The sequence below is a fragment of the Nerophis lumbriciformis genome, linkage group LG11 (genome assembly GCF_033978685.3).
Source record: "Nerophis lumbriciformis linkage group LG11, RoL_Nlum_v2.1, whole genome shotgun sequence".
Classification (NCBI taxonomy): domain Eukaryota; kingdom Metazoa; phylum Chordata; class Actinopteri; order Syngnathiformes; family Syngnathidae; genus Nerophis; species Nerophis lumbriciformis.
Genome location: NC_084558.2, coordinates 17,326,689 through 17,350,979, shown reverse-complemented (window position 1 = coordinate 17,350,979; position 24,291 = coordinate 17,326,689). Strand labels below are relative to the sequence as shown.

The 24,291-nt window shown below is 38.2% G+C and overlaps 1 protein-coding gene across 6 annotated transcripts in view; it reads left to right on the top strand.

The window, feature by feature from the left end:
• abcc3 (ATP-binding cassette, sub-family C (CFTR/MRP), member 3) overlaps nt 1-24,291 on the top strand; it is a 107,988-nt gene that overhangs the window by 63,158 nt on the left and 20,539 nt on the right. Inside the window, exons 13-23 of one of the 6 annotated variants that reach the window (XM_061967186.2) lie at nt 1,458-1,604; nt 1,724-1,811; nt 2,055-2,121; nt 2,205-2,331; nt 3,076-3,252; nt 3,400-3,567; nt 4,602-4,785; nt 4,889-4,997; nt 10,689-10,845; nt 10,967-11,174; nt 21,128-21,441. In XM_061967186.2, the coding sequence (XP_061823170.1) occupies nt 1,458-1,604; nt 1,724-1,811; nt 2,055-2,121; nt 2,205-2,331; nt 3,076-3,252; nt 3,400-3,567; nt 4,602-4,785; nt 4,889-4,997; nt 10,689-10,845; nt 10,967-11,174; nt 21,128-21,441 (1,746 nt within the window). Of the gene's footprint in view, nt 1-1,457; nt 1,605-1,723; nt 1,812-2,054; nt 2,122-2,204; nt 2,332-3,075; nt 3,253-3,399; nt 3,568-4,601; nt 4,786-4,888; nt 4,998-10,688; nt 10,846-10,966; nt 11,175-18,324; nt 18,733-21,127; nt 21,442-24,291 lie in introns of those variants that run through there. The other 5 variants (XM_061967187.2, XM_061967188.2, XR_009815911.1 and 2 more) reach the window with 5 other exon arrangements.

Below are 24,291 nucleotides of genomic sequence, written 5' to 3'. Positions count from 1 at the left end.
CTAGATGTATAAGATTTCATGGGATTTAGCGATTAGGAGTGACAGATTGTTTGATAAACGTATAGCATGTTCTATATGTTATAGTTATTTGAATGACTCTTACCATAATATGTTACGTTAACATACCAGGCACGTTCTCAGTTGGTTATTTATGTGTCATATAACGTACACTTATTCAGCCTGTTGTTCACTATTCTTTATTTATTTTAAATTGCCTTTCAAATGTCTATTCTTGGTGTTGGGTTTTATCAAATACATTTCCCCCAAAAATGCGACTTATACTCCAGTGCGACTTATATATGTTTTTTTTTCCTTCTTTATTATACATTTTCGGCCGGTACGACTTATACTCCCGAGCGACTTATAGTCCGTAAAATACGGTACAACATTATGTATTATTTTAACTGACCTTTTTTGTAACACAGTTAAAGAAGAAGTGCACATTCGTAGTTGTTTTCCCATATTTCTACACAATAAATTTAGATATGGTAACACTAGTGAGCAGGAGAGAATATGGAGTGATTTTTGGTCCAGAACATATTTTGCTTTATTCATAGGCTCCAGCCACCCCCCACGACCACAAGAGGGACAATCGGTAGAAAATGGATGGATGGATGGATGACGTGTTTCTTGCTATATGTTGTATATTTTTTACATGAGTTTTACTATTAATTTTATCATCTGTTATTACACCCAAAAATGTGTTTTCTTTTACACTTTCAATATTTACTTTGTCTGTTTGTATTATATGACTGAGAAAGGACTGGCAAACTCAGAAAGAAGGTTGTGAAGGTGGAAGAAGTACAGAAAAACATTTTGAAAAATATTTATAATGGTTGTGTTATAACTTGACAGTTATTTTCCATCCTCCTTTGGGCTAAATGTTTAACAAATTAACATTAAGTTTCACATAAGTTTGTAACATACATTGGTTTCATTTGAATGAACTACTTAGAGGGATTCTTCAAACATGATCTGGGTTCTTACATGGAATAATTATTACACAAAGGTATGCGTAAATAGGGTGACAGCTGGTCTGTTTAATTTAAATGTGTTACTGATATGTCGGAATGTGCTTTTCCAACATTCAATTTCCAGCTGATTTCCCTCATTAACAGTCAGAAATGTTGTAGAGATTACAATATTCAGATTTTACGATGTGATGCTAGACAAATTTGACAGGATATTATGTTTACATTTTTAAGTAAATGTTACACTAACCCATTACACAAATAACATTGCACGTGAGCCTCTTCTACCTGGAGTCTGTGTGATATCTATATCCATCTGTAGAAAAACAGGAACTTAGGGAACCTACAAGAAAATATTTGTTTAGGTTATCTATTTTTTTTTATTGATTCAGTGATCATGAAGTCTCTTCTGTGTTTAATCAAACATTGTCTCTCCCCAGCTGTGTTGGGCGTTTTTGACTAGCTTGTGTGTTGAACTGTGTCCAGGTTGCCTTGACAACATTTGCCGTGTATGTTAAAGTAGATGAGAACAACATCCTGGATGCGGAGAAGGCCTTTGTTTCGCTTTCACTTTTCAACATCCTCCGTTTCCCTCTGAACATGCTTCCCCAAGTTATAAGCAGCCTCGTACAGGTGGGCACTTAGATTCTCTTGCTTCTAGTTTATATCGGCTTTTTTGAGCATACTTTTACTTTTTTGTTAACTAGTTCAAATGGGTTTATGTGATTACCTATGTTTATTCTGCATTACAGACAAGCGTGTCACTGAAGCGAATCCAACATTTCCTGAGTCATGATGAACTGGATCCAAGTTCAGTGGACAGAAAGATCACAGCAACAGGCAAGAACAAGTATAGAAAGTAGACTATTTCTGCATTCATCCCATGCCGTCACTCTTCACCCAAATAGATGACTCATGCCTGAGAAAACATTGTCATTATTGCTCATCATTCCACTGAGTAACATTGTAGCCTTTGTGCAAAGTCACTACCTTTTGCTTGTAATTTTTAAACAATGACTTGGGATGTGAGAAGGTTACAGCTATTTGAGATGTTCATCAATTATACAAATCAATTTTTCGTAGAGTTTTCAGTCGCGGTCGTCAATGGGAAATTTACCTGGGCTAAAGAAGATTCTCCTGTTTTGCACAAGTACGTCCTGCCAAGCCACATGCACGCTTTTGTGTCAGGATGCCCAAGGCTAGAATGTCTGACGTTTTACTGTGTGCTTTTAGCATTAATGTGATGGTTCCCCATGGCTCTCTGCTGGCTGTGGTGGGTCATGTCGGCTGTGGGAAATCCTCCCTAATATCTGCCCTGCTGGGTGAAATGGAGAAACTGGAAGGAGAGGTTTCTATTCGGGTATGACTTCACTTAAGATGCTGTTTTACACACAACCAACAAGCGAGTTATGTTGTTTTTTTGTCATCTTATAATGCTAACAACTGATCAGACAATAATGGTATTATGATGAGTTCATTCTAGTGGAACAAGTTAATTATTATCCAGTTATTCACTTCCTCGTCTGACATTTCTTGTTAACACTTTTATACCTACTCTCAAGCCAAGGTTGAAACCAAAAGCAAACAAACTCGACAATGAAGTATGGGATTGAAATAATAAAACTGGTGTGCTGTTAAAATACAGTCAGTCATAGGCTTTTTCTATAGGCTACCGCTATACATCACAACACCACTGAGTCAAGGTAGTTCATCCATTCATTACAATGATAAAAACAAACAATATTGTTGTTAAAATGTGTGTCAACATATGAAATAAACTACTAGCCATATAACTAAAATGGATAGGGTTTTCATCATATTGTAAGACAAAAACCCTTCTCAGGTATCGGTTACATTTTTTTTAATGAGTCCTTTTTTCATTTTCTAGAAATACATGAAATTTATTAGAGGTGTGTTCACGTTCTTTTTTACAGAGAAATTTGACATTTTAGATTATTTTGGTGAATTTGTTTGATATTCCTTTTGAAAAATAACTTTAGTACATAATATTATTTTGAAACTAATATGGGGCTGTAAAGGTGCCTCACTGTGTCATATCACAGCTTTGATAACAGGAAGTGAAACTTTTTTGGACTCTTGTCAGGGATCAGTGGCGTACGTCCCTCAGCAGGCCTGGATACAGAACGCCACTTTGCGCGATAACATCCTGTTTGGGAGACCATACAAGGAGCAGAAGTACTGCTGCGTTCTGGAGGCCTGTGCTTTAACCCCTGACCTGGAGGTTTTGCCAGGAGGAGACATGACTGAAATAGGAGAGAAGGTCAGTTGTCTTTGTTTTTTTTTCCACTTTCCCCAGACATCTTGTAGTAATGCTACACATGGAGTGATATAAACCATGCCTGAATCAAACAGTAGTGACAAATAAGAGTGATTCCATGTTAAATTCTGTAGCATGTTAATTTCACAGGGAATCAACCTCTCTGGAGGCCAGAGGCAGAGGGTCAGCCTTGCTCGAGCTCTTTACAGTGATGCAGATGTCTACCTACTGGATGACCCGCTGTCTGCTGTAGACGCCCACGTGTCCAAACATATATTTGACAACCTCATTGGTCCAGAGGGGGCTCTGCAGGGCAAGGTTAGTTAATATTGAGTGCATTGATTTAACTCTTTACGTAACTGATGAGTGGGGTTTCTTACAAAATTAGTCTACATACATTCCTCACTGCAATTTTTCCTTTACGTCTGCTGTTTCTGATTGGCAAGACATACTGTAACAAAAAAATTACGTCAATTGTGCAAAATGTAACTAAAACTTGATTTATCTCTGCAGGTTCAGAGCTGGACATGTGTTAGCAATGTAATTAATTGCATGACTAAACATTTATGTATTACCTAGATAAGATCATTTAGATTCTCACATTTTATAAATGTTGCAGTAGATACCAATTATTCCCAGGGGTTATGTTTGAAGACCACCCACAAATCGCAAAAAATCTCGTATAATGGACATGTACACCACGTACATGTATGCTGTTTTACTATGGTGTACGTTTTATGCTTTGTCACATATTCACAAATTACTACCAATTTTGGGTGAATGAGATGGATTTTCTGGAGTAAAATGGACTGGATGGGTTCTCGCACAAACAAAAACATTTTTCTTGATAATAAAACTGCAAATATGCAGGGCAGCGAATGCTGCATCACAAATAAGTGGAAATTTACTGTATTTTTCTTGTGATGTATGACATAAGCAAAACTCTAATGTAAGGCTTCCCTCTTCAAACCCCCCATCTTGCTAGGATATGTAATAGAAAGTTACATATATATATATATATATATATATATATATATTAGAAGTTTTATTTTCGCTATTACTGTAGACAAGTATGTGATTTTAGTGATCTCCTTTTATTTGCGCAAAACCTTTGTGGTAAAATAGTATACATAGTGCAATTGTTTAGTTGCATTATTTATTACTTATTTTTAGTTTTTCATTACGTTTTGCTTTTGTTTTTGTATGTAAAAATCTACACAGCAAACATATAATTTCCCCATTGTCTGATATGTCCATCCTATCCTATGACTTAAAATAAAGTCGGTAAGTAGGTTTTAATACTGCGTTACAAAATGGTGTGTTATAAAATGTATTTTGATGTTCTATCCCAGACGCGTATTCTGGTGACACATGGCATCAGCTACTTGCCCCAGGTTGACAATATATTGGTGATGGTGGACGGCAGAGTGTCGGAGATGGGCTCCCATCAGGAGCTGCTCCAGCAGAATGGAGCCTTTGCTGAGTTTCTCAGGAACTACACTCTGGAGGATATTATAGAGGAGGATGAAGCCACAGGTTGTTTCAGCTGTTTTATTCCACATCAACGCCGCAAACCATCAGCTAACACTGTTTTCTATTTTCAGTGTAATACCGTAATTTTCTTCATGTATTTTTACAGAGAAAATAATTGACAGCGAAGGTTTGTTTCCCGATGACGCCCTTAGTAACCACATAGACATGGTGGACACTGAGCCAGGAATCAATGAAGCAAAGAGAAAATTTATAAGGTATTTTTTGTATTTTTTTTGTTATGTTTTAGCAGCACCTTATATTTTAAGTAGTGCCATCCACTCTTAATTGCTTGTATTCCGTCACGTGACTTCTTCCCAGAAGTGAGAAAACCAGTGGTGGTCAACCAAGCCAAGATGGCTGTTGTACATCATGCAGTGCGCAAACTATCTGAGTACAAAAGATATGCATATTTCCTGCAGAAAGCAGATACGAGCAAAAAAATCTAACTATGCAATGGAATAGATCCCTATGCTTTATCAAAAAAACACTTTTCGAGTGATATCAAGGATTATACATCGGTCGCATTCCCAGACATATCGAACTAATGAGCTCCAGACACCATTCTACATGACAAAACTGATGAAAACTTGGAAAATCATGGAGGTGTACAACTTCTTTGTGTGTGACTGGGTCAAGGAAATTGGTATCAAGACTCTCCCAGATAATTATGCATTGTTTTTGCCCGGGTAAGGTTGCATTTCTTTATTTAATTTCGCATCTACTGCCATGTTTGTAGTTGTTCTTGTTGTTGCACGCGCTGTTCACGAGTAGTGTCTTCTTTCCCTGTCTTTATCAAAATATAACTATAGATGTCAACATTGTGTATTTGTTGAAAGCTTAATTTATGATTGCTGCCTTTGGTAAACGCTTAACTCTTTTAGGATTTGCCCACATTGGCTTTCCTTTATTTAGACACGCCGAGTTGGTGCTTCGAGTTGGTGCTTTGGTAAACGCTTAAGTCTTTTAGGATTTGCCCACATTGGCTTTCCTTTATTTAGACACGCCGAGTTGGTGCTTTTCGAAACACTCGTAGCAAACATGTGTTTAAGAAATACAAATAATATCAAGATAATACTTAAATGGGACATAATTAATGTTAAAATGATATCAAACAAACCCTTAACGAAGATATCACTGCTAACTGGTGCATTCTTCGACTCTGCTTCCTTGGACTGGATTGTGAGCTGCATGCTTTTGTCATCGTTGATTTGTAAACTTATGGACTCTTCCGCCCTTTTTGAATAACTTTTGAGGAACTCTAAAAAAACTTTTATCCTTTTCCTGATTTGAACAATTCGCACAGCCGAAAACAACGCAAGCATAGGGCATTTTTTTCTTCGAGAAAGGCTAAATGGCGCTCAGTACCCATTGAGAACAGAACTAGCTTGACTACCACGCATATTTAATGAGCGGGATGTGAGCCGAACATGACGTCAATAAAATCCAAGCATTCGATACCCTGTCTCAATTAATGCCAAAGTGTCCATTGAAACAATATCAGTCAGGGTTCCCCCTAGTTTGCCAAGATATGTGTAGCTGTGGGGGCGTGGTCAATATGTCTTCATTTTTGCTATGATCCATATATTTTCTTTAAAAGGGCAAAAAAAAATGTATGCACACATTTAAAACAAATCTGTAATTATTAATTATAGTAATGACATATTGTTCTTCCATAATATCTTTTTTCTCTATTTATCAATTGTTGCTGCTTATTGTACAATGTACTATGTTGAGAATGTTTTTTTCCTAGAAATTTCTCCAATCCTTTTAATCACTCTTTCTTTATTAAATAAGTCTAAGAACAAATCAAGCATCTATTACAACTCTAGTCAATAGTGCACAAATAATAAACTATATTTATCCTTCATATTGTAACTACCTGCTGGTGTTAAAGTGTATGTTAGTGTGTTAAGATGCTCATATTTCCAATGGTCTGTGAACACACCGTGTCAGCAAAGAATGAGGAAGTGTTTTAGTGTGTCTTGGAGTGAAACAGAGACGTGTGTGCACGGAGAAACTTTTTTGGAATTGGGCCAATTGTTAGCGTAGGATTGGCAACCAAAGTTAAAAAGGGCGTCAGACTTTGTGTGTCTTCTTCTGGATGCTACAATACAATATATTACTTTTTTGTCACGCAAAAAAAACAAATTTTTAACGTTTGCCGGCTAATATGTTGCCATGGTGCACCGCCACAATCAAATACACGTTTGTACATTAAAGGGGAACTGCACTTTTTTGGGAATTTTGCCTGTCGTTCACAATCTTTTTTTAAATTTTTTTATAATATACTGTATAAAAATCGTCTTGTTCTAGGTAGCTAACAATGAAGCTAATGGGAGCAATCAATTATACCTCTAAATCACTTTAAAATGCATTCAAAAATAGTCAACAACACTTAATTTACATTCCGTAACCTGTATAATAACCAAGCTCTAGCGACATTGTTATTGTAAGAGCGAACATTGAGGAACTCTTTTTCTAGCGTAGTAACACATCGCCATGCTGCGGTATTAGCCATAAACGCTAACTGTGGCAAGAGATAAGCTAGCTCTACATCAGCACAAAACGCTTTGAGTCTGTAATGCACAACATTGCGATATGACACTAATTTGTACTGACTGAAAAACATGAACAATCATATTCCAGTGTCTGTAAAGTATTGGCCCACATTTCATGTTTTGTTTGTACACAGCTGAGCTAGCCAGACAGCGTATGCACTAACACGCATGGCGTGCTGTGTGTATCATGATCGATATTAAAGTGACTCACTCGATGGACAGTTGTTTGTCTGGTCCAGCTGGTGGGGGACTTTTCCTGTTAATTTTGGGTTAGCAATTCATTTATGTGGAAATAGCTTGGCTCCAAGTTCCATATTTATAGCTTCAAAATTGCTTTCACCTCACTCTCCCGGCTTCCGTCTGCTCCAATGTCTCACTCTTCTTTTGTGCTCGCTTCTATAAGCAGCATTATATTTAGCTTCAAAAGTATAACGTTGTGAGTCCTCATTCGTCCCAAAATAGTCGTCTTCGTTGTCTCTTACCAAGTCTGTTTCTGATTAGAAAAAAGTTGTGTTTGATTCCGGAAGTAGGAACACATGTTTTTGTATTCATTTATTTATTTATGTTAATGTATTTACACATTAAATGTTAAATATTGCCTCCGCCAGGAGGTTGTGTAATTGTTGCTTTTGGTGTTGTGTGTTAATCAGTAAGGAACATAGTTATTGTCATGAAACTTTCAGAAAATGTCCGAAATGGGATAAGGAACAACTAATCAGATTTTGGGCATGATCCGGATCACTTCTACTACTCGTCTTTATGTTTACACTTATGTGTTTGTATGTATGCTAATGGACCTGCAGAGACAACAACAGTAGATGACTGACTAGAATGTTCACACCATTTCTTTCATTTAGCTATACTCTTATCTAACTTTAAAAGGAAAAATACACTTTTTGGGGGGAATTTTGCCTATCATCTTTACGTGCGACAAACACACATATAGCAAAAGTCAGCTAACAATGGAGGTAATGAGTTTCACGCTATTTCGCCTATAAAGCGCTCTAAAAATCATCCAAAAACATCTATTAGCGTTTTATATACAAGCTGTAAGTATATTTGAAATGTAGTAACAGGCACATTCATAAGAATTTGTAATATTTACAGTATTATGGTCATTTAAAGCGTACAGTGCCGCATTGATTTCAGATGCATCACAACGTTCGCTATTTCCTTCAGCAACAACAACACTACTAATCATGGCAAACTTCATGCGAGATAACTACTTTGGGACAAATAATGATCCAGAACCTTATATTTTAAGCCTGACTATATGCAGGGTGAGCTACAAGTTTTAAAAGCTGTGTGCTAAACAGATCCAGCTTAATGAAACTAAGCATCATGTAGCATTTTTGCTAAGTATTAAACAAAAAATACAAACTACAACCATCATAAAACAATCACTGTACAATGTCTGCGCCCACTGGGATGCTGACTAATGGGATATTTATATCCATCCATCCATCCAACCATTTTCTACCACTTGTCCCTTTCGGGGTCGCCACCTCATCACAGGGCCAACACATATAGACAACATTCACACTCAAATTCACACACTAGAGCCAATTTAGTGTTGCCAATCAACCTATCCCCAGGAAGCCGGAGTATGCGGAGGGAACCCATGCAGTCACGGGGAGAACATGCAAACTCCACACAGAAAGACTCCGAGCCCGGGGATCGAACCCAGGACCTTCGTATTGTGAGGCACATGCACTAACCCCTGTTTCACCATTCTGCCCTGGATAGTTATATCTTCCCCTTTTAGTGAATAATTAATCATAATCCCTCAGGTAAATAAATAAAAAAGGTGGAAGCAAACAAGCGTATTTCTCGGCATCTCTGGATATATGTTGAATATCAAAGTTGACCAACTTCTTGGTTTATGGCCACAACCTTTTACTATACTATTGAGAGGTATGATTTATAATATAGAATTAGCTTTCACCAACTCAGGGGCGATGCAGAAGCTCACCGGCTCCGTTTGTCAATAGCTGCATAAGCTAGTTAAGTCTCTGTGATCACGTCACCGCCAAAAGTAGTTTGTGCTTATAATAACAATATCGCTACGGTAATTCTTGGTTAATATTCACGTCACAAAGTCTTTGAATTCCGGTGGGAGTATGGTTGCAAAGCTGAAACTTAAAGAAATTGACGCAAGGGCACCAGCAAGAGTGGAGCCTGCGGCTTAATTTAACTCAACATGGAGTATTGTTGGCGGTTTTTGGATATTTTTTTAGAGAGCTTTATAGGCGCAATAGAGTACTCCCATTAGCTGCATTGTCAGCCACCTTGTACTTGCCGTGTTTTATGAATTAGAATGCGTAAAAAAAAGAAAACGTGTTCTTGTCTTACATAGGAATTGAGAATAATAGCCTAAGTTTCCCAAAAAATTAGCAGTTCCCCTTTAAGAAATGTCCAAAACGGATTAAGGACCAAGTCATTACTTTTTGGGGCTGATTTGGAACATTTCTATTATGCTACTTTACATTTATGTTACAAGCACCTCTGTGTGTTTCTGCTAGTGTCCACCCGCAGAGACAAAGACCGTGGATGACTGCAAACAAGATTTTCTTTCATTCAGCTATAGATAGCTCATACAGTTATGGGCAAATGTTGATTCAACTTTCAGGAAATGTCAGAAAAGGGATAAGGGACAAGTAATTATATTTTGGGGGGGATCCAGATCACTGTCTGGATTTAGGACTTTTTTTTTTTTTTTTTACTTTTGGGAGGTATGGCATGGCTAAGGGCTGTGCTCTTTGAGTGATTTTTTTTTAATCGATCTGTATTGTCCATTTTTACATTAATTAAATGTAAATCCACATTAACATATAATACATCATTTTAATATTGATCCCATTTGAAGCCTGTTTGCAAACCACAACAGCAGCAAGCAAACAGTCTTAATACATTTAAAAGCAGAATATTTGTGTATTGACTGCCACTTGGATATTGTAAATTAGTTTCCTGCACAATGTTAAATATGTAAATCTGTTATGTATACCTTTCTATTTGCCTATGCGTGTGACAGTTTTGTGTGCCTCCATTGTAATTCCTTCTTTTTTAAACATTTTATGGTCTAGTCTGCTTAGTTTGACAATATTTCCTACATTTTATAATTATTTTATTATTTATTAGTTTTAAGCTCCAATTTTACTTGACATATTGTAATATACAGTAACTGTAAGTCTGGACAATTACTCATGCTGTTGAATGAAAAGGTCTGTCCAAACTTTATACTGGTATTGTATATTATTTTTAACAAACTCCTATGCAGTTGTTGGCTTTTGTCAGTTAAGAACCATAAAGTAAAGTACCGGTATTAAGATGTTTTCTCTTTAATTGAAGGCAAATCAGCATAATTTCAGCAGATGGTGAGACCCCAAAATCCTGGTCGCTGAGGAGGCATGGCTGTAGCCAGAGGAAACTCCCAGATCCACAAGAAAAGGAGAAGCCACACAACTTAGAGAAACTCATCCAGGCCGAGACTGCAGAAACAGGCAGGGTTAGTCTGTAATTTACACTTTTTAAATCATAGGCACATTTAGCATCACATCACAATCATTTTATGTTAAATACTACACACACAAAGAGATACATGTTAACACTGACCTGTTCTTCACCAGGTGAAAGTAAAGGTCTACCTGGAATACGCCAAGGCGGTGGGACTGGTATTGTCCGTGCTGATTTGCTGTCTATATGGCTGCCAGAGTGCAGCCTCCATTGGGGCAAACATTTGGCTCAGTGAGTGGACCAATGACGTCATGCAAAATCAAACTCAGGAAAATGTTAATATGAGAGTTGGGGTGTATGCAGCGCTGGGGCTCACACAAGGTAAGGAACTTTATGTCTGTTGCCGTGTAGCTAATTCTGTAATTATTCTGGTAAAAACTGTCTTCGTAAAAAAGGTGTACCAAGCATACACTCTGTATAAGTAGGTGACTAAGGGGCTGATCTACTATGATCCAAATACCATGCGCTAAACAGCATGTAGAAACTGCAAAAATTCTACTATTAGTGGGCGTTCTGCATGTGATCTACTAAGACTGTGTGTATAATTGATAACAAAGTGCAAAGGTTGTGCAGACCAGGTTTTTGCGTGTACTACCGTATTTTTCGGACTATAAGTCGCAGTTTTTTTCATAGTTTGGCCAGGGGTGCGACTTATACTCAGGAGCGACTTATGTGTGAAATTATTAAAACATTACCGTAAAATATCAAATAATATTATTTGGCTCATTCACGTAAGAGACTAGATGTATAAGATTTCATGGGATTTAGCGATTAGGAGTGACAGATTGTTTGGTAAACATATAGCATGTTCTATATGTTATAGTTGTTTAAATGACTCTTACCATAATATGTTACGTTAACATACCAGGCACGTTCTCAGTTGGTTATTTATGCGTCATATAACGTACACTTATTCAGCCTGTTGTTCACTATTCTTTATTTATTTTAAATTGCCTTTCAAATGTCTATTCTTGGTGTTGGGTTTTATCAAATAAATTTCCCCAAAAAATGCGACTTATACTCCAGTGCGACTTATATATGTTTTTTTCCTTCTTTATTATGCATTTTCGGCAGGTGCGACTTATACCTCGAAAAATACGGTACATGGCTTTCACCATGGAGACAGTCATTTACTGCACATTCATGTTATCATGCTCCTACCTGGGACGTTTTGCTATGTTTTCAAACATGCAGCACACATACATGTACCACTTTTTCTGAGCGTTTTAGAAGCAGTCCTGCAGTGCATTGGAACTCAGTTTTTTAACGCGCTGAAGGTGCGCTCATAAAAGATGCTGTGAGCGTGCGCAAAACAATTTATATTGCAAGAAGGTTTTTTCATATATATATATATATATATATATATATATATATATATACCGTATTTTCCGCACTATAAGGCGCACCTAAAAACCACAATTTTTCTCAAAAGCTGACAGTGCGCCTAATAACCCGGTGCGCTTTATTACGATTCATTTTCATAAAGTTTCGGTCTCGCAACTTCGGTAAACAGCCGCCATCTTTTTTCCCGGTAGAACAGGAAGCGCTTCTTCTTCTACGCAAGCAACCGCCAAGGAAAGCACCCGCCCCCATAGAACAGGAAGCGCTTCACCCGCCCCCATAGAACAGGAAGCGCTTCACCCGCCCCCGGAAGAAGAAGAAAAAACGCGCGGATATCACCGTACGTTTCATTTCCTGTTTACATCTGTAAAGACCACAAAATGGCTCCTACTAAACGATCCGGGTCATAAAAAGACGCAATCTCTCCATCCGCACACGGATTACTACCGTATTTCACAGCAACTGAACCGCACTGTGGAACGGGAGCACGTACGGTGAATATTCGCTCCACAGGGAATGAGAAGTCATCCTTCACTGTGGTTCTAGCTTGCCATGCTAACTTCCACTCATGGTGATATTCAAAAGGAAGACCTTGCCAAAAGAGACCTTTCCAGCCGGCGTCATCATAAAAGCTAACTCGAAGGGATGGATGGATGAAGAAAAGATGAGCGAGTGGTTAAGGGAAGTTTACGCGAAGCGGCCGGGTGGCTTTTTTCACGCTGCTCCGTCCATGTTGATATATGACTCTATGCGCGCCCACATCACAGATGGTGTCAAAAAACAAGTGAAGCACACAAATACAACACTCGCCGTCATTCCGGGTGGATTAACCAAAGAACTCCAACCGCTGGATATTGGTGTCAACAGGGCATTCAAATCACGACTGCGAACTGCGTGGGAAAAATGGATGACCGAAGGCGAACACACCTTCACTAAGACGGGCAGACAACGCCGGACAACATACGCCAACATCTGCCAGTGGATTGTAAATGCCTGGGCAGATATTTCTGTCACAACTGTGGTCCGAGCTTTCCGGAAGGCAGGATTCACAGAACTGCTGCACAACAACAGCGACACTGAATCCGATGATTTCGAAGAGACGGAGCCCGCCATTTTGGAAGCCACGCTAGCGCAACTTTTCAATTCGGACACCGAAGACGAAGAATTCGAAGGATTTACCGGTACGAATGAAGAATAACTTCAGAAAGTGAGCGCTATGTTTATTTTGTGTGTTGTGTGTTGTGACATTAACGTTCGAGCAACATTACCGGTATGTTGCTATTGCTCTACACCATTTTGAATTTTACTATGTTTGTGATTGCACATTTGTACATTTTGGGACAGAGTTGTTAGAACGCTGGTTTTCAATATATTATTAAAGTTTGACTGAACTATCTGACTGTTTTTTTGACATTCACTTTAGCGCAGCGTTTTTTTGACATTCACTTTAGCGCAGCGTAGGCGCGGCTTTTAGTCCGGGGCGGCTTATTGGTGGACAAAATTATGAAATATGTAATTCATAGAAGGTGCGGCTAATAATCCGGTGCGCCTTATAGTGCGGAAAATACGGTATATGAAAAAATTAAAGTCACTAAAAAATGCCAGCATACATCAAAACACATCAATTGAATTTCGTTGAATGGAAACATAAGTTGCCTCTATATTGAAACTATTATCATATATATCTGATATATGATACCAAAAGACTTCCAGAGTTAGCGAGTTAATAGATATGATCAAAATAGTATCAATCTCACAGAGATTCCCGAGCCATTTTGAGAGTTAATGAGCAAGCCAGTCACGTGATCCGTGACATTGCATGAGGAACCGCAGATCCCTTCCCCATCAACAACAGTCAAGCAGATTTTGTGAGAGCCAACAACGATTACTTTGGAACAAATGATGATGATCCAATACCTTACATTTTTCAGCCCAAACACAAGAAGGATAAGCAATACATTTAAGAATCCGAGTGCTAAACAGTTGCAGCTTTTTTGAAACACTAGAGCAGTGGTTCTCAAATGGGGGTACTTGAAGGTATGCCAAGGGGTACGTGAGATTTTTTTTTAAATATTCTAAAAATAGCAACAATTCAAAAATCCTTTATAAATATATTTATTGAATAATACTTCAACAAAATATGAATGTAAGTTCATAAACTCAGTGAAGCAAAAGCTCAGGTTTCTCACTAAAATGTCTGTCAAAAAGAACTGTGAAAAAAAGGCAACAATGCAATATTCAGTGTTGACAGCTAGATTTTTTGTGGACATGTTCCATAAATATTGATGTTAAAGATTTCTTTTTTTGTGAAGAAATGTTTAGAATTAAGTTCATGAATCCAGATGGATCTCTATTACAATCCCCAAAGAGGGCACTTTAAGTTGATGATTACTTCTATGTGTAGAAATCTTTATTCATAATTGAATCACTTGTTTATTTTTCAACACGTTTTTAGTTATTTTTATATCTTTTTTTCCAAATAGTTCAGGAAAGACCACTACAAATGAGCAATATTTTGCACTGTTATACAATTTAATAAATCAGAAACTGATGACATAGTGCTGTATTTTACTTTTTTATCTCTTTTTTTCAACCAAAAATGCTTTGCTCTGATTAGGGGGTACTTGAATTAAAAAAATGTTCACAGGGGGTACATCGCTGAAAAAAGGTTGAGAACCACTGCACTAGAGCATCAGCAGCATTGCTAGGTGCTAAACATACAAACTAACTATAATAAACCAAAATAAAACAAACACTTACCGTACAATTTCTACTCTTGCTGGGATGCAGACCGACGGGACGCTCACATATTCCGTTTGTATAAAGAATCAATCACAATCCTAAAGAACGGTTAAAAAAAGTTGCCACAATTAGCTTCATTTTGTGTCTTTTTGGCCATCTCGGTCTATGTCAGTCGACCAGCCTCTCGGTCCATGGCCACATTTGTCTATTACCAGGTGAGAGATGCGTGAATTGCAATCTAGAATTAACTTTTACGAAGTTTGAGAGGAAGCAGAAGCAGCCGAGGGCTCAGTGTGTCAACATCAGCAGTGAAAGCTAGCATTAACTTACGACTATCAATGCGCCGCTAAAATAGCCCGTCTGCGTTAGAGCTTATAATAACAATATCACTCATATTTGGTTCATTTTTAGGTCACGATATGTTAATGGGGTAATGTTGGTGATTTTTGGATGTTTTAGAGAGGGTATAATGGGCGCAATAGAAGACCCTCGATCTGTTGACTCAATTGTTAGCTATTTTTTTATTATTTTGAATGCAAAAAAAAGAAAACAAATGTGGTCTTGTCTTACATAAGGATTGTAAATGATAAACAGCACGTCTCTTACCATTTTTTGCATATATCCAGTATGACTGATCTGCTAATATGGTCAGAGTGTGGTAGCGTTTGTGACGTGATCCGACCCCAAATCTACGGAAATTGCCGACGATATTCGGAGCGAAATATTCAAAATGGCCGTCTGAAATTGTGGCATTTTGTGATGTTTAGAGGGTATTTTCACATGGTTTGTGGATTGTAAATTCAATTAGATATTGTTTAATGGATACAATGAAACACAATTAAGCACATAAAGCCAACTTATTTTTCCACTCTACTGGTACTTTAGGTCATCCAACAGTTATAAAATTGTAAAATTATTTTCTAAATGAACAATATGTCTAATATTTCTATTTTTGAAAGTCCATAAATGTTGAAACACATACGTAGGACGGCGCTGCAGCGTGATCACGTCCTTTCTCAGAGGTATTTCTGCACAACTGTCAGTTTGCACGCACATTTCAGACTAATATAGGGTAAAAAAACAGCTCCCACAGGACAGCTTTTGTCTTGATAAATCACGTTCTGATGATCAGCATATATTCTGCATATTCATGAAGACAGAAAGGCTGAATGGATTGCACTCCTTACTTTCCTCACTTAAGAGACGCAGTCCGCTTTACCGTAGCTTAGTAGATCAGCTTGCGTGCGCTATCAAGTTTCCACGTGTTTTAATACATGCATATCTTTAGTAGATCAGGCCCTTACGTTTCTTGCACACTAAGATAACTCAATACTACAATGAAAGTGACTCTGCCGTCATGCCGCTTTACCTGTTTACACAATACTTGCGTAATGTGTGCCACAGCTGAGTGATCTGTTTTCATGAGAGAGATCTGGCATTTTATTCTTCAAACACATACAGTATATTGACAGTTGTTATGATAGTGTTTAAGCAGGATCCAACATTCCAACTTTTTAAATTCATAAATTGTGATGAAGGTGCCCCAAATGCAATGCTGAATGGCTTGGAATGTGTTCTCAACAGTGTGATATCTCTTTTACGAGTTACCACCTAGTGGTTTGAATTTTAGAATTGTCTCAAATCAAATCAATCAAATTGTATTCATACGAGAGGGACAAGTGGTAGAAAATGGATGGATAGATAGCCCTTAATCACAACTGTCTCAAAGTGCTTCAAAAACTCACAACGATATCCCCTGATCTAAACCCAGTAAACCCACCAAACTAAGTGAATCACCAAAATGAATTGGGTGTCTTTAAAGTGGAAATCTACAATCTGTACTGTATTGCTCATGAATTAATTGATAGGGAAGGGATTCATATGGCCCCATCCCTGGGTGGATCTCACGTGAGAGGAAGAAGGTGGGTTAATCATTTTGCAATGCAGTCTGCTGAAAATGATGGAAAGCACCACTCGATTTTGCAACTGACGCTGTGATCAAAGTTGGAATTGCCACAAAACACATTTTAAGATTTTCAACACTCTACTGCCATTTGGCGGCCAAAGTGGATGGTGCACCCCCCAATTCTTTACGTTGCATATGTTAGGTAAACTGCAACAAATAGGGTAATATGAATCCCTTTCCTAGTGTACACTGATACGGTATACAATGGAACCTCTAAGCTTAAATACAATCTGTACCAGGGTAATGGTTGAATTATAATTTTTCCCCCCATAAGACAATTAAATACATTCATTCCAGGGTCAAATCGTTGCCATCATAAAGTCTTAAGCAACATGTTTAACCAGTATATAGTGTATACTACATGTTTTAAACTATAACAATGTGTGTTACACATGAAGAGGATAACCATGTGTAAGATTGTATGCATTTTCAGCATGTTTAACTATTATACCAGTGTAAAAATAATTTACTATCTGTAAAACAACAATTACATGTACTCAGCCTTTGATATAGTGTCCACTGTTATGATCCGCTGCCCGGATCATATTTTTGTTTACGTTTTCAAGGTACTTGTGTTTTTTGTTAGTTTTGGACTCCTTGAGTGCCTGTTTTGTACACCTGAGTTTGTTGCCATGGCTGCTTATTGTTTTCACCTGCCGCGTGTGTTCCCGACGCGCACCTGTTGGTCATCACTGACATTATTATTTAAGCCTGCCTTCCCTGTCATTCTGTCTTCCTTCCTAGTTTGTTTCCATACAACAGATGACGACTTTTGTTTCCTGCACTAAACCTTCTAGCTCCCACGCTAAAGGCTCTGCTTACCTTCTAGCTCCCACGCTAGCTCCTTTTGTTTCTGCCTTAAGTGCTATGATCACATTTTTGTTTGTTCCAGTATAATTTATTTCTTAAATAAATCATTTTTCCTACCTGCACGCTGTGTCTGACGCATGATGCATTCCTGGGAGAACGAACCCCGCATCACCATGCGCCCCGATCGTCACAGTAGGGCAGCCATGGCAACAAACTCAGGTGTACAAAACAGGCACTCGAGGAGTCCAAAACTAACAAAAAACACAAGTACCTTGAAAACGTAAACAGAAATATGATCCGGGCAGCGGATCATAACATCCACAGTATGATTGATTCTCGTGGTTACATAAAGTCTTAACACAGCTCACTTTTGATTGTTTTATTGTTTTTCTTATCTTAGTATTGTCTACACAGCCATTTATTAGGTATACCCCCAACCCCTGCTCCCAAATATTACTAGAATTTCTAATTGTACTACCTTTACAGGTTTCATTGCTACTATGTTTGTTTTGCAATATTGTGATGTTTTAGAGAGCATTGATTAAAACCATTTTTTGTTTTAGGCTTATATGTGTAAAGTATCAAGGTTGTAAATGTTATGTTTTTTTTCAGAAAACTCTTTACATCATTGCACTCCAGACAGGTGTCTACAAGTGACTATGGTATTTTCTCAATCGACCACAAAAACTTTTTTTGAAATCATTCTCAGGTGTCCTGGTCATGATCTCTTCCTTCACATTAGCCATGGGGAACATCAAGGCGGCAGGGAAGCTGCACCATAGCTTACTCGTCAACAAACTTCACACGCCCCAGTCTTTTTTCGATACGACACCTATAGGGCGCATCATCAACCGTTTCTCCAAGGACATCTACGTCATTGATGAAACTCTGCCCTCTACCGTGCTCATGTTCCTGGCCACCTTCTTTGTTTCTCTCTCTACAATGATTGTTATTATTTCCAGCACGCCGATATTTGCTGTTGTTGTAGCACCCCTGGCTTTTGTATACATCTTTGTTCAGGTATTCTGCAAACAGGGAAAAATGCATGCTGGGTGCATGTTTGCTTCGGTTCAAACCCTTCAGTGTTTGTTTTTATCTTTAGACTAGACGGGGCTTTGTCCATGTTGAGCATTGCTGCTTTGATTGCCGCTTTCCTATCCCTCTCACATTATTTAACTGTCTTCTACGTGCAAACACTGAACAACATAACATTTTCCATAAATCTATGACTCCCTTTTGTGGTGGTAACAATAGTGACTGACTACGAGGCCCTCTAGAAATAATGCAGGAGTGGTTAATGAAAATAGTGTATGTCGCTTACACGGGACATAGAGTTGGTTTGTTATTTATTAGAATGTTATCAGTCGCTCAACTAGGGTGTGTGAGCTGCGTCTCAACGCTCTAAACACAGAAATTATCCAAAACCAAAAACACACACATAGTACCAGTAGAATGGAAAACATTTGATATGCTTAATTGTGTCTCATTGTATCCATTAAACCATATTCAATTGTATTTACAATCCGTAAAGTACGTGAAAATACCGTCTAAACATCACAAAATGCCTCAATTTCAGAAGGCCAGTTTGAATATTTCGCTATAAATACCTTTTGAAATTTCCGTAGACTCGGGGTTGGATGACGTCAGGATGGGAACGCTTCTGCACTCTGACCTTATCAGTAGATCAGTCATACTGGAAATATGCAAAAATTAGAAAGAGATGTGAATCCCTATGTAAGACATGAACACATATGTTTTTCTTTGTTTTATGCATTCTAAGTCGTAAATTAATAAATAATAATAATAATAATAATAATGGATTCAATTTATATATCGCTTTTTTAGACACTCAAAGCGCTTCACAGAGAAGTGAGAACCCATCATTCATTCACACCTGGTGGTGGTAAGCTACTTTCCTAGCCACAGCTGCCCTGGGGTAGACTGATAAATAAAAAGTCTGCTAACAATTGAGTCATTGAGAGATCTCTATTCTGCCCACAAAGCCTTCTAAATAAACATTAAAAACCCGCCAACAATACTCTATTTACATATCGTGATCTGAATATTGACCTAATAATAGCAATATTGTTATTTTAAGCGCTAACACAGACAAGCTATTTTTTAGCCGCAAATTAATAACAGACAGCTAACTAGCCCTCTGCTGTTGTACTGTGAGCTGGCCGATGTTCTGTTGCTGCCGCTGCTGCATCGTGTCTCAGCTCGTCAAAGTTATTCTAGATTATAAATCATGGCTCTCATTGGGATAATAGGAGGATTAAGCCATTAATCTAGAAGTTGTGCATCTGTAACATTGAATTTTTACCCTGAGATGGCGACAAAGACACACAACCAAAGAGAGTGCAACTTTTTCTTCTAACCCTTCGTGTGGATTATGATTAATTCTTTATCCAAACAGGACGATATACAAATCCTATCAGTTGTCATCGTAGTGAGAGCAGACATTGTACAGTTAGCAATTGTTTTATTATGTTCGTAGTTTGTATTTCTTGTTTGGCACTTAGCATGATGCTAGTGTTTCACTAAAGCTGGATCTGTTTTAGCACACAGCTTCTAAAACTTATTGCTCATCCTCCTTGTGTTCGGACTCAAAAATATAAGGTTCTGAATCATAATTTTCCCAAAGTAATTTTTGGATCTCACAAATCTGCATGATTAGCATTGTTGTTGATGGGGAAGGGATCTGTGGTTCCTGCCTCCACGTCACGGATCACGTGACTGGCTTGCTCATTATCTATTTACTCGCAAATTTTGTAAGTCTTTTGGTGTTATAAATGAAATATATATGATAATAGCTTCAATATACAGTAGATGCAACTTGTTTTTCCACTCTACTGGTACTGTAATCACATGCAACAGGGAAATACTGCATGTTAAAAATGTTGCAATCATACAACCTGTGCTGCTGCAGGATCAAAAACAAAAGCCAAAGAAGGTCAAGAAACAAAATGGAACTTAGTCTGGGCTGCCAGGCTGCCAAGGTTTTTGGTTTTTGATCATATCTGTGTTTAGAGCGTTTGGACATTGTTGCGAGTTTTCCTCCATCCGCCATTTTATTCAACAAAGCTAAAACAAGTTGTCTATATTATTGCCACCTCGTCACTTAGGTCACTCAAGCAGTGCAGGATGGTTTTACTTACTAAACATATTTTTTCTATTGATATATCTGGCTATTTAGGAGGAATGAAAACAATTATGTGACAACAAACTTGTATATCAGCACTGTCCTTGTTTCAGTCTCAGTAGAGGTAGCCTTTGACTGCAATAGAGAAATGCACTCTACCTGTATTGAGAACGCACACAACAACATATAAGGGGTGGGTGCTAATCTTTTTAACACAGTTGTGTTGTCACACTTGGCCCCACTCCCCTCCCTGCCCCTCCACCCTTCTCGCAGGTTTGCTGTTGTTGGTTAACACCCTGTTGTCCCAGGCCTACAGTATGCTAAGGGCAGCTAAGCTCATACACCAGAACCTGCTTCAGAGGGTCCTGCGAGCGCCCCAGGCTTTCTTCGAGAGCACCCCCGTTGGGCGGTTATTAAACCGCTTCAGCAAAGATGTGGATGCCATAGACTCCCTCCTTCCACAGCAAATTGACATATGGATGTGCACTTTCTGGTACACACTGAATGTGCTGCTCATATGCACTGCCCTCACCCCCATGATCCTCGTAGTCCTAGCCCCGTTAAAGGTGTTCTATTGGTGGGTTCAGGTAAATTGTAAATAAGTATATTACATGCATGTCTGAGCGTGTTGATAATGAGAGAGTCTGCTGTTTTCGGTCTGATGAGCAAGTGGGGGCATTTATTGGTTTACAATGTTAGTTTGGCACAGTTCAGTGCCACTTGGTTCACTTGATGACACTGATAATCTCAACGATTTTTTTACATGCAAAAAACATGACAATACAATCTCAAAGCTCTTGAGGCAGAAATAATATTAATTTGTTGATCTTCAATAGTCCTCATTGGACATTAATGTTGCACTTATTTTCTACTTTTCTATACCACATTGTTAAGACCAAGCCTAAGAATATATATTCCTCAAAACATAAAATTACAAAGCCCAGACGAATTAAATATTTTGTTGAAGGATTACTTGATTACATTGTTGGGAACAGTTTTTTTAACAAAGATCAATGGACACCCAAATGATCAAACCAGTGAGAATAGTATAAAACGAGCTTCTGTAAATTTCCTCTCGAAAAAAAATCGTTAGTGCAGCTCAGAAGTTCTACAGCTCTCCCTACAACGTTACTCCTGTTGAGACAACAAATGGTCTCTGGGGGGATTCTGAAACAAAGCAAGAGTCAGCAATAGTGTCAATGCTTCCGTCAACTGCTGCCATACTCCAGCTACTCTTGTGAGGCATTGCATTGTCATCAACAGAAGTAACCCAGGGCATAGTCTGTCGGTGGGTCTGACTGAGGATCTCATCCTGTTTACTAACAGCAGTAAAGATGCCTTTGTCTAGCACATTGAGGTATGAGTGGCCCAGCCTTTCAACAATATGAATATGGAGGTTTTAGTGTGGCACGTGACGCCCTCATGCCACTTTCATGAAGTCTGTTTCTGACTCAACTGACATGCTTTCGGTCATTTGGTAGGACTCTGTTTCTGTTCCTCTTTGCACAGAGTTTGCAGATAATTGCAGATCGTTGACTATTTGGAGTTCTCTTTATCTTTTGAGCAGTATATTTTCATTCACAAAAGTGAGTGTCACATTTCTGCCAATGATGGTATTGTTTTAAACCATCTCGGGCACATTAACTTTTTAATGGTCTTCAAAGCCAAAAAGTACTGACATTTTTCAATTGGTGCAAAAACATTTAGGATTTATATATTTTTTTAACTTCTTTTGCTGAAATTTCTCAATAAACTTCAGTCCTTAACAAAATTATCAAACAAAACATTTTACGTGAAAAAATAGTCATGAAAGGACAAAAAAGTCACCTTTGTCCCCTGTGGATAATAGGACAACACTAAAGAAATGCCCTTGTGATACAATGTAAAGTGGTCAGTGTACAGCTTGTATAACAGTGTAAACGCAGTCTCCTCAAAAACACTCAACTCACAGCATCCATCCACCCGTTCGGGGTCGCGGGGGGTGCTGGTGCCTATCTCAGCTGCCTTCAGGCGGAAGGCGGTGTACACCCTGGACAAGTTGCCAGGCCAACACAGATAGACAACATTCACACCATCCATCCATCCATCCATCTTCTTCCGCTTATCCGAGGTCGGGTCGCGGGGGCAGCAGCCTAAGTAATACATTCACACACTAGGGCCAATTTAGTGTTGCCAATCAACCTATCCCCAGGTGCATGTCTTTGGGGGTGGGAGGAAGCCGGAGTACCTGGAGGGAACCCACACAGTCACGGCATTTATGTCTAAACTACTAATAACAAAAATAAGTACACCCCATTGAAAATGTCAAATTTGTGCCCAATTAGCTATTTTTTTCTACATAGTGTCATGTGACTTGTTAGTATTAAAAGGTCTCAGGTGTGAATGTGAAGCAGGTGTGTTAAATTTGGTAGTAGAGCTCACACACGTTCATACTGGTAACTGGAAGATCTGGAAATTTCTGGAAAAATATAATCACATAAATAATTGACACTTTGAGCACAATTTGGACATTAACACTTAGCAGCAGTTTAGACATTAAAGACTGTGTTGTCACGAACGGCTTGGCCGCAGCAGGACCCCAACGCAAAGCAAAAAAATCAATGATAATAACAAAAAGCGCTCTGTAAAAGAAGTGAGGGAAAATAACTAAGGATGCACACATAAATTGGAGAGCTTAGGAGGAAATGAGTATCAGGTAGGTGGCTTCGCCCCATGACCCAGAAACCAGGCACTGCAACAAAAAGAAGACAGGCGGCAGCTGAGTTGCCAGATCATGACACATGTTGAGTTATTTTACACTCTTACCAGTTACTGTAAATTACTCTTACAAGCTGTACAATGACTACTTTACATTGTACCAAAGTGTCATTTCTTTAGTGTTTGTCCATTCAGATATTAAATACAATATTTTCAGACAAATGAGGAGTGTACTTACTTACTTATTAAATATTGTATTTATATTTGCATCAAGGCCTAAAATGTTATATATATAGATATATTTAATAACCCCATGTTGTTAGGGAGTACATCTATTATGAAGTTTCCAAACTTCTAAACTTTTTGCCACAATATAATCTCATTTGCATCACCCACCAGCTAATATTGTTATTCCTGCCACTGGAGCGGCTTTACCATTTACTTGATATCACTTGTGGTGTCCGACCCAGATGAATAGTGCATGGTTGCTGGAAAACAATTTTAGTAGGTAGTGTTTGTTTATTCCGCTTATTTCTTTAAAATATTTACTAAATATATCTCAAATTGGTAAAATTACTACATCAGCTAATGGAGATGATTGTTGAGTCCTAGAATAATTAACATGTTTGATTTTTTTGGACAATCTAACACAGAATACATAACAAAGTAGTGTGATTATCATGAAGAGGTTTTGTAAGAAGATATTTGAAATTCAAACAAACACACAACTGAATTTAAAA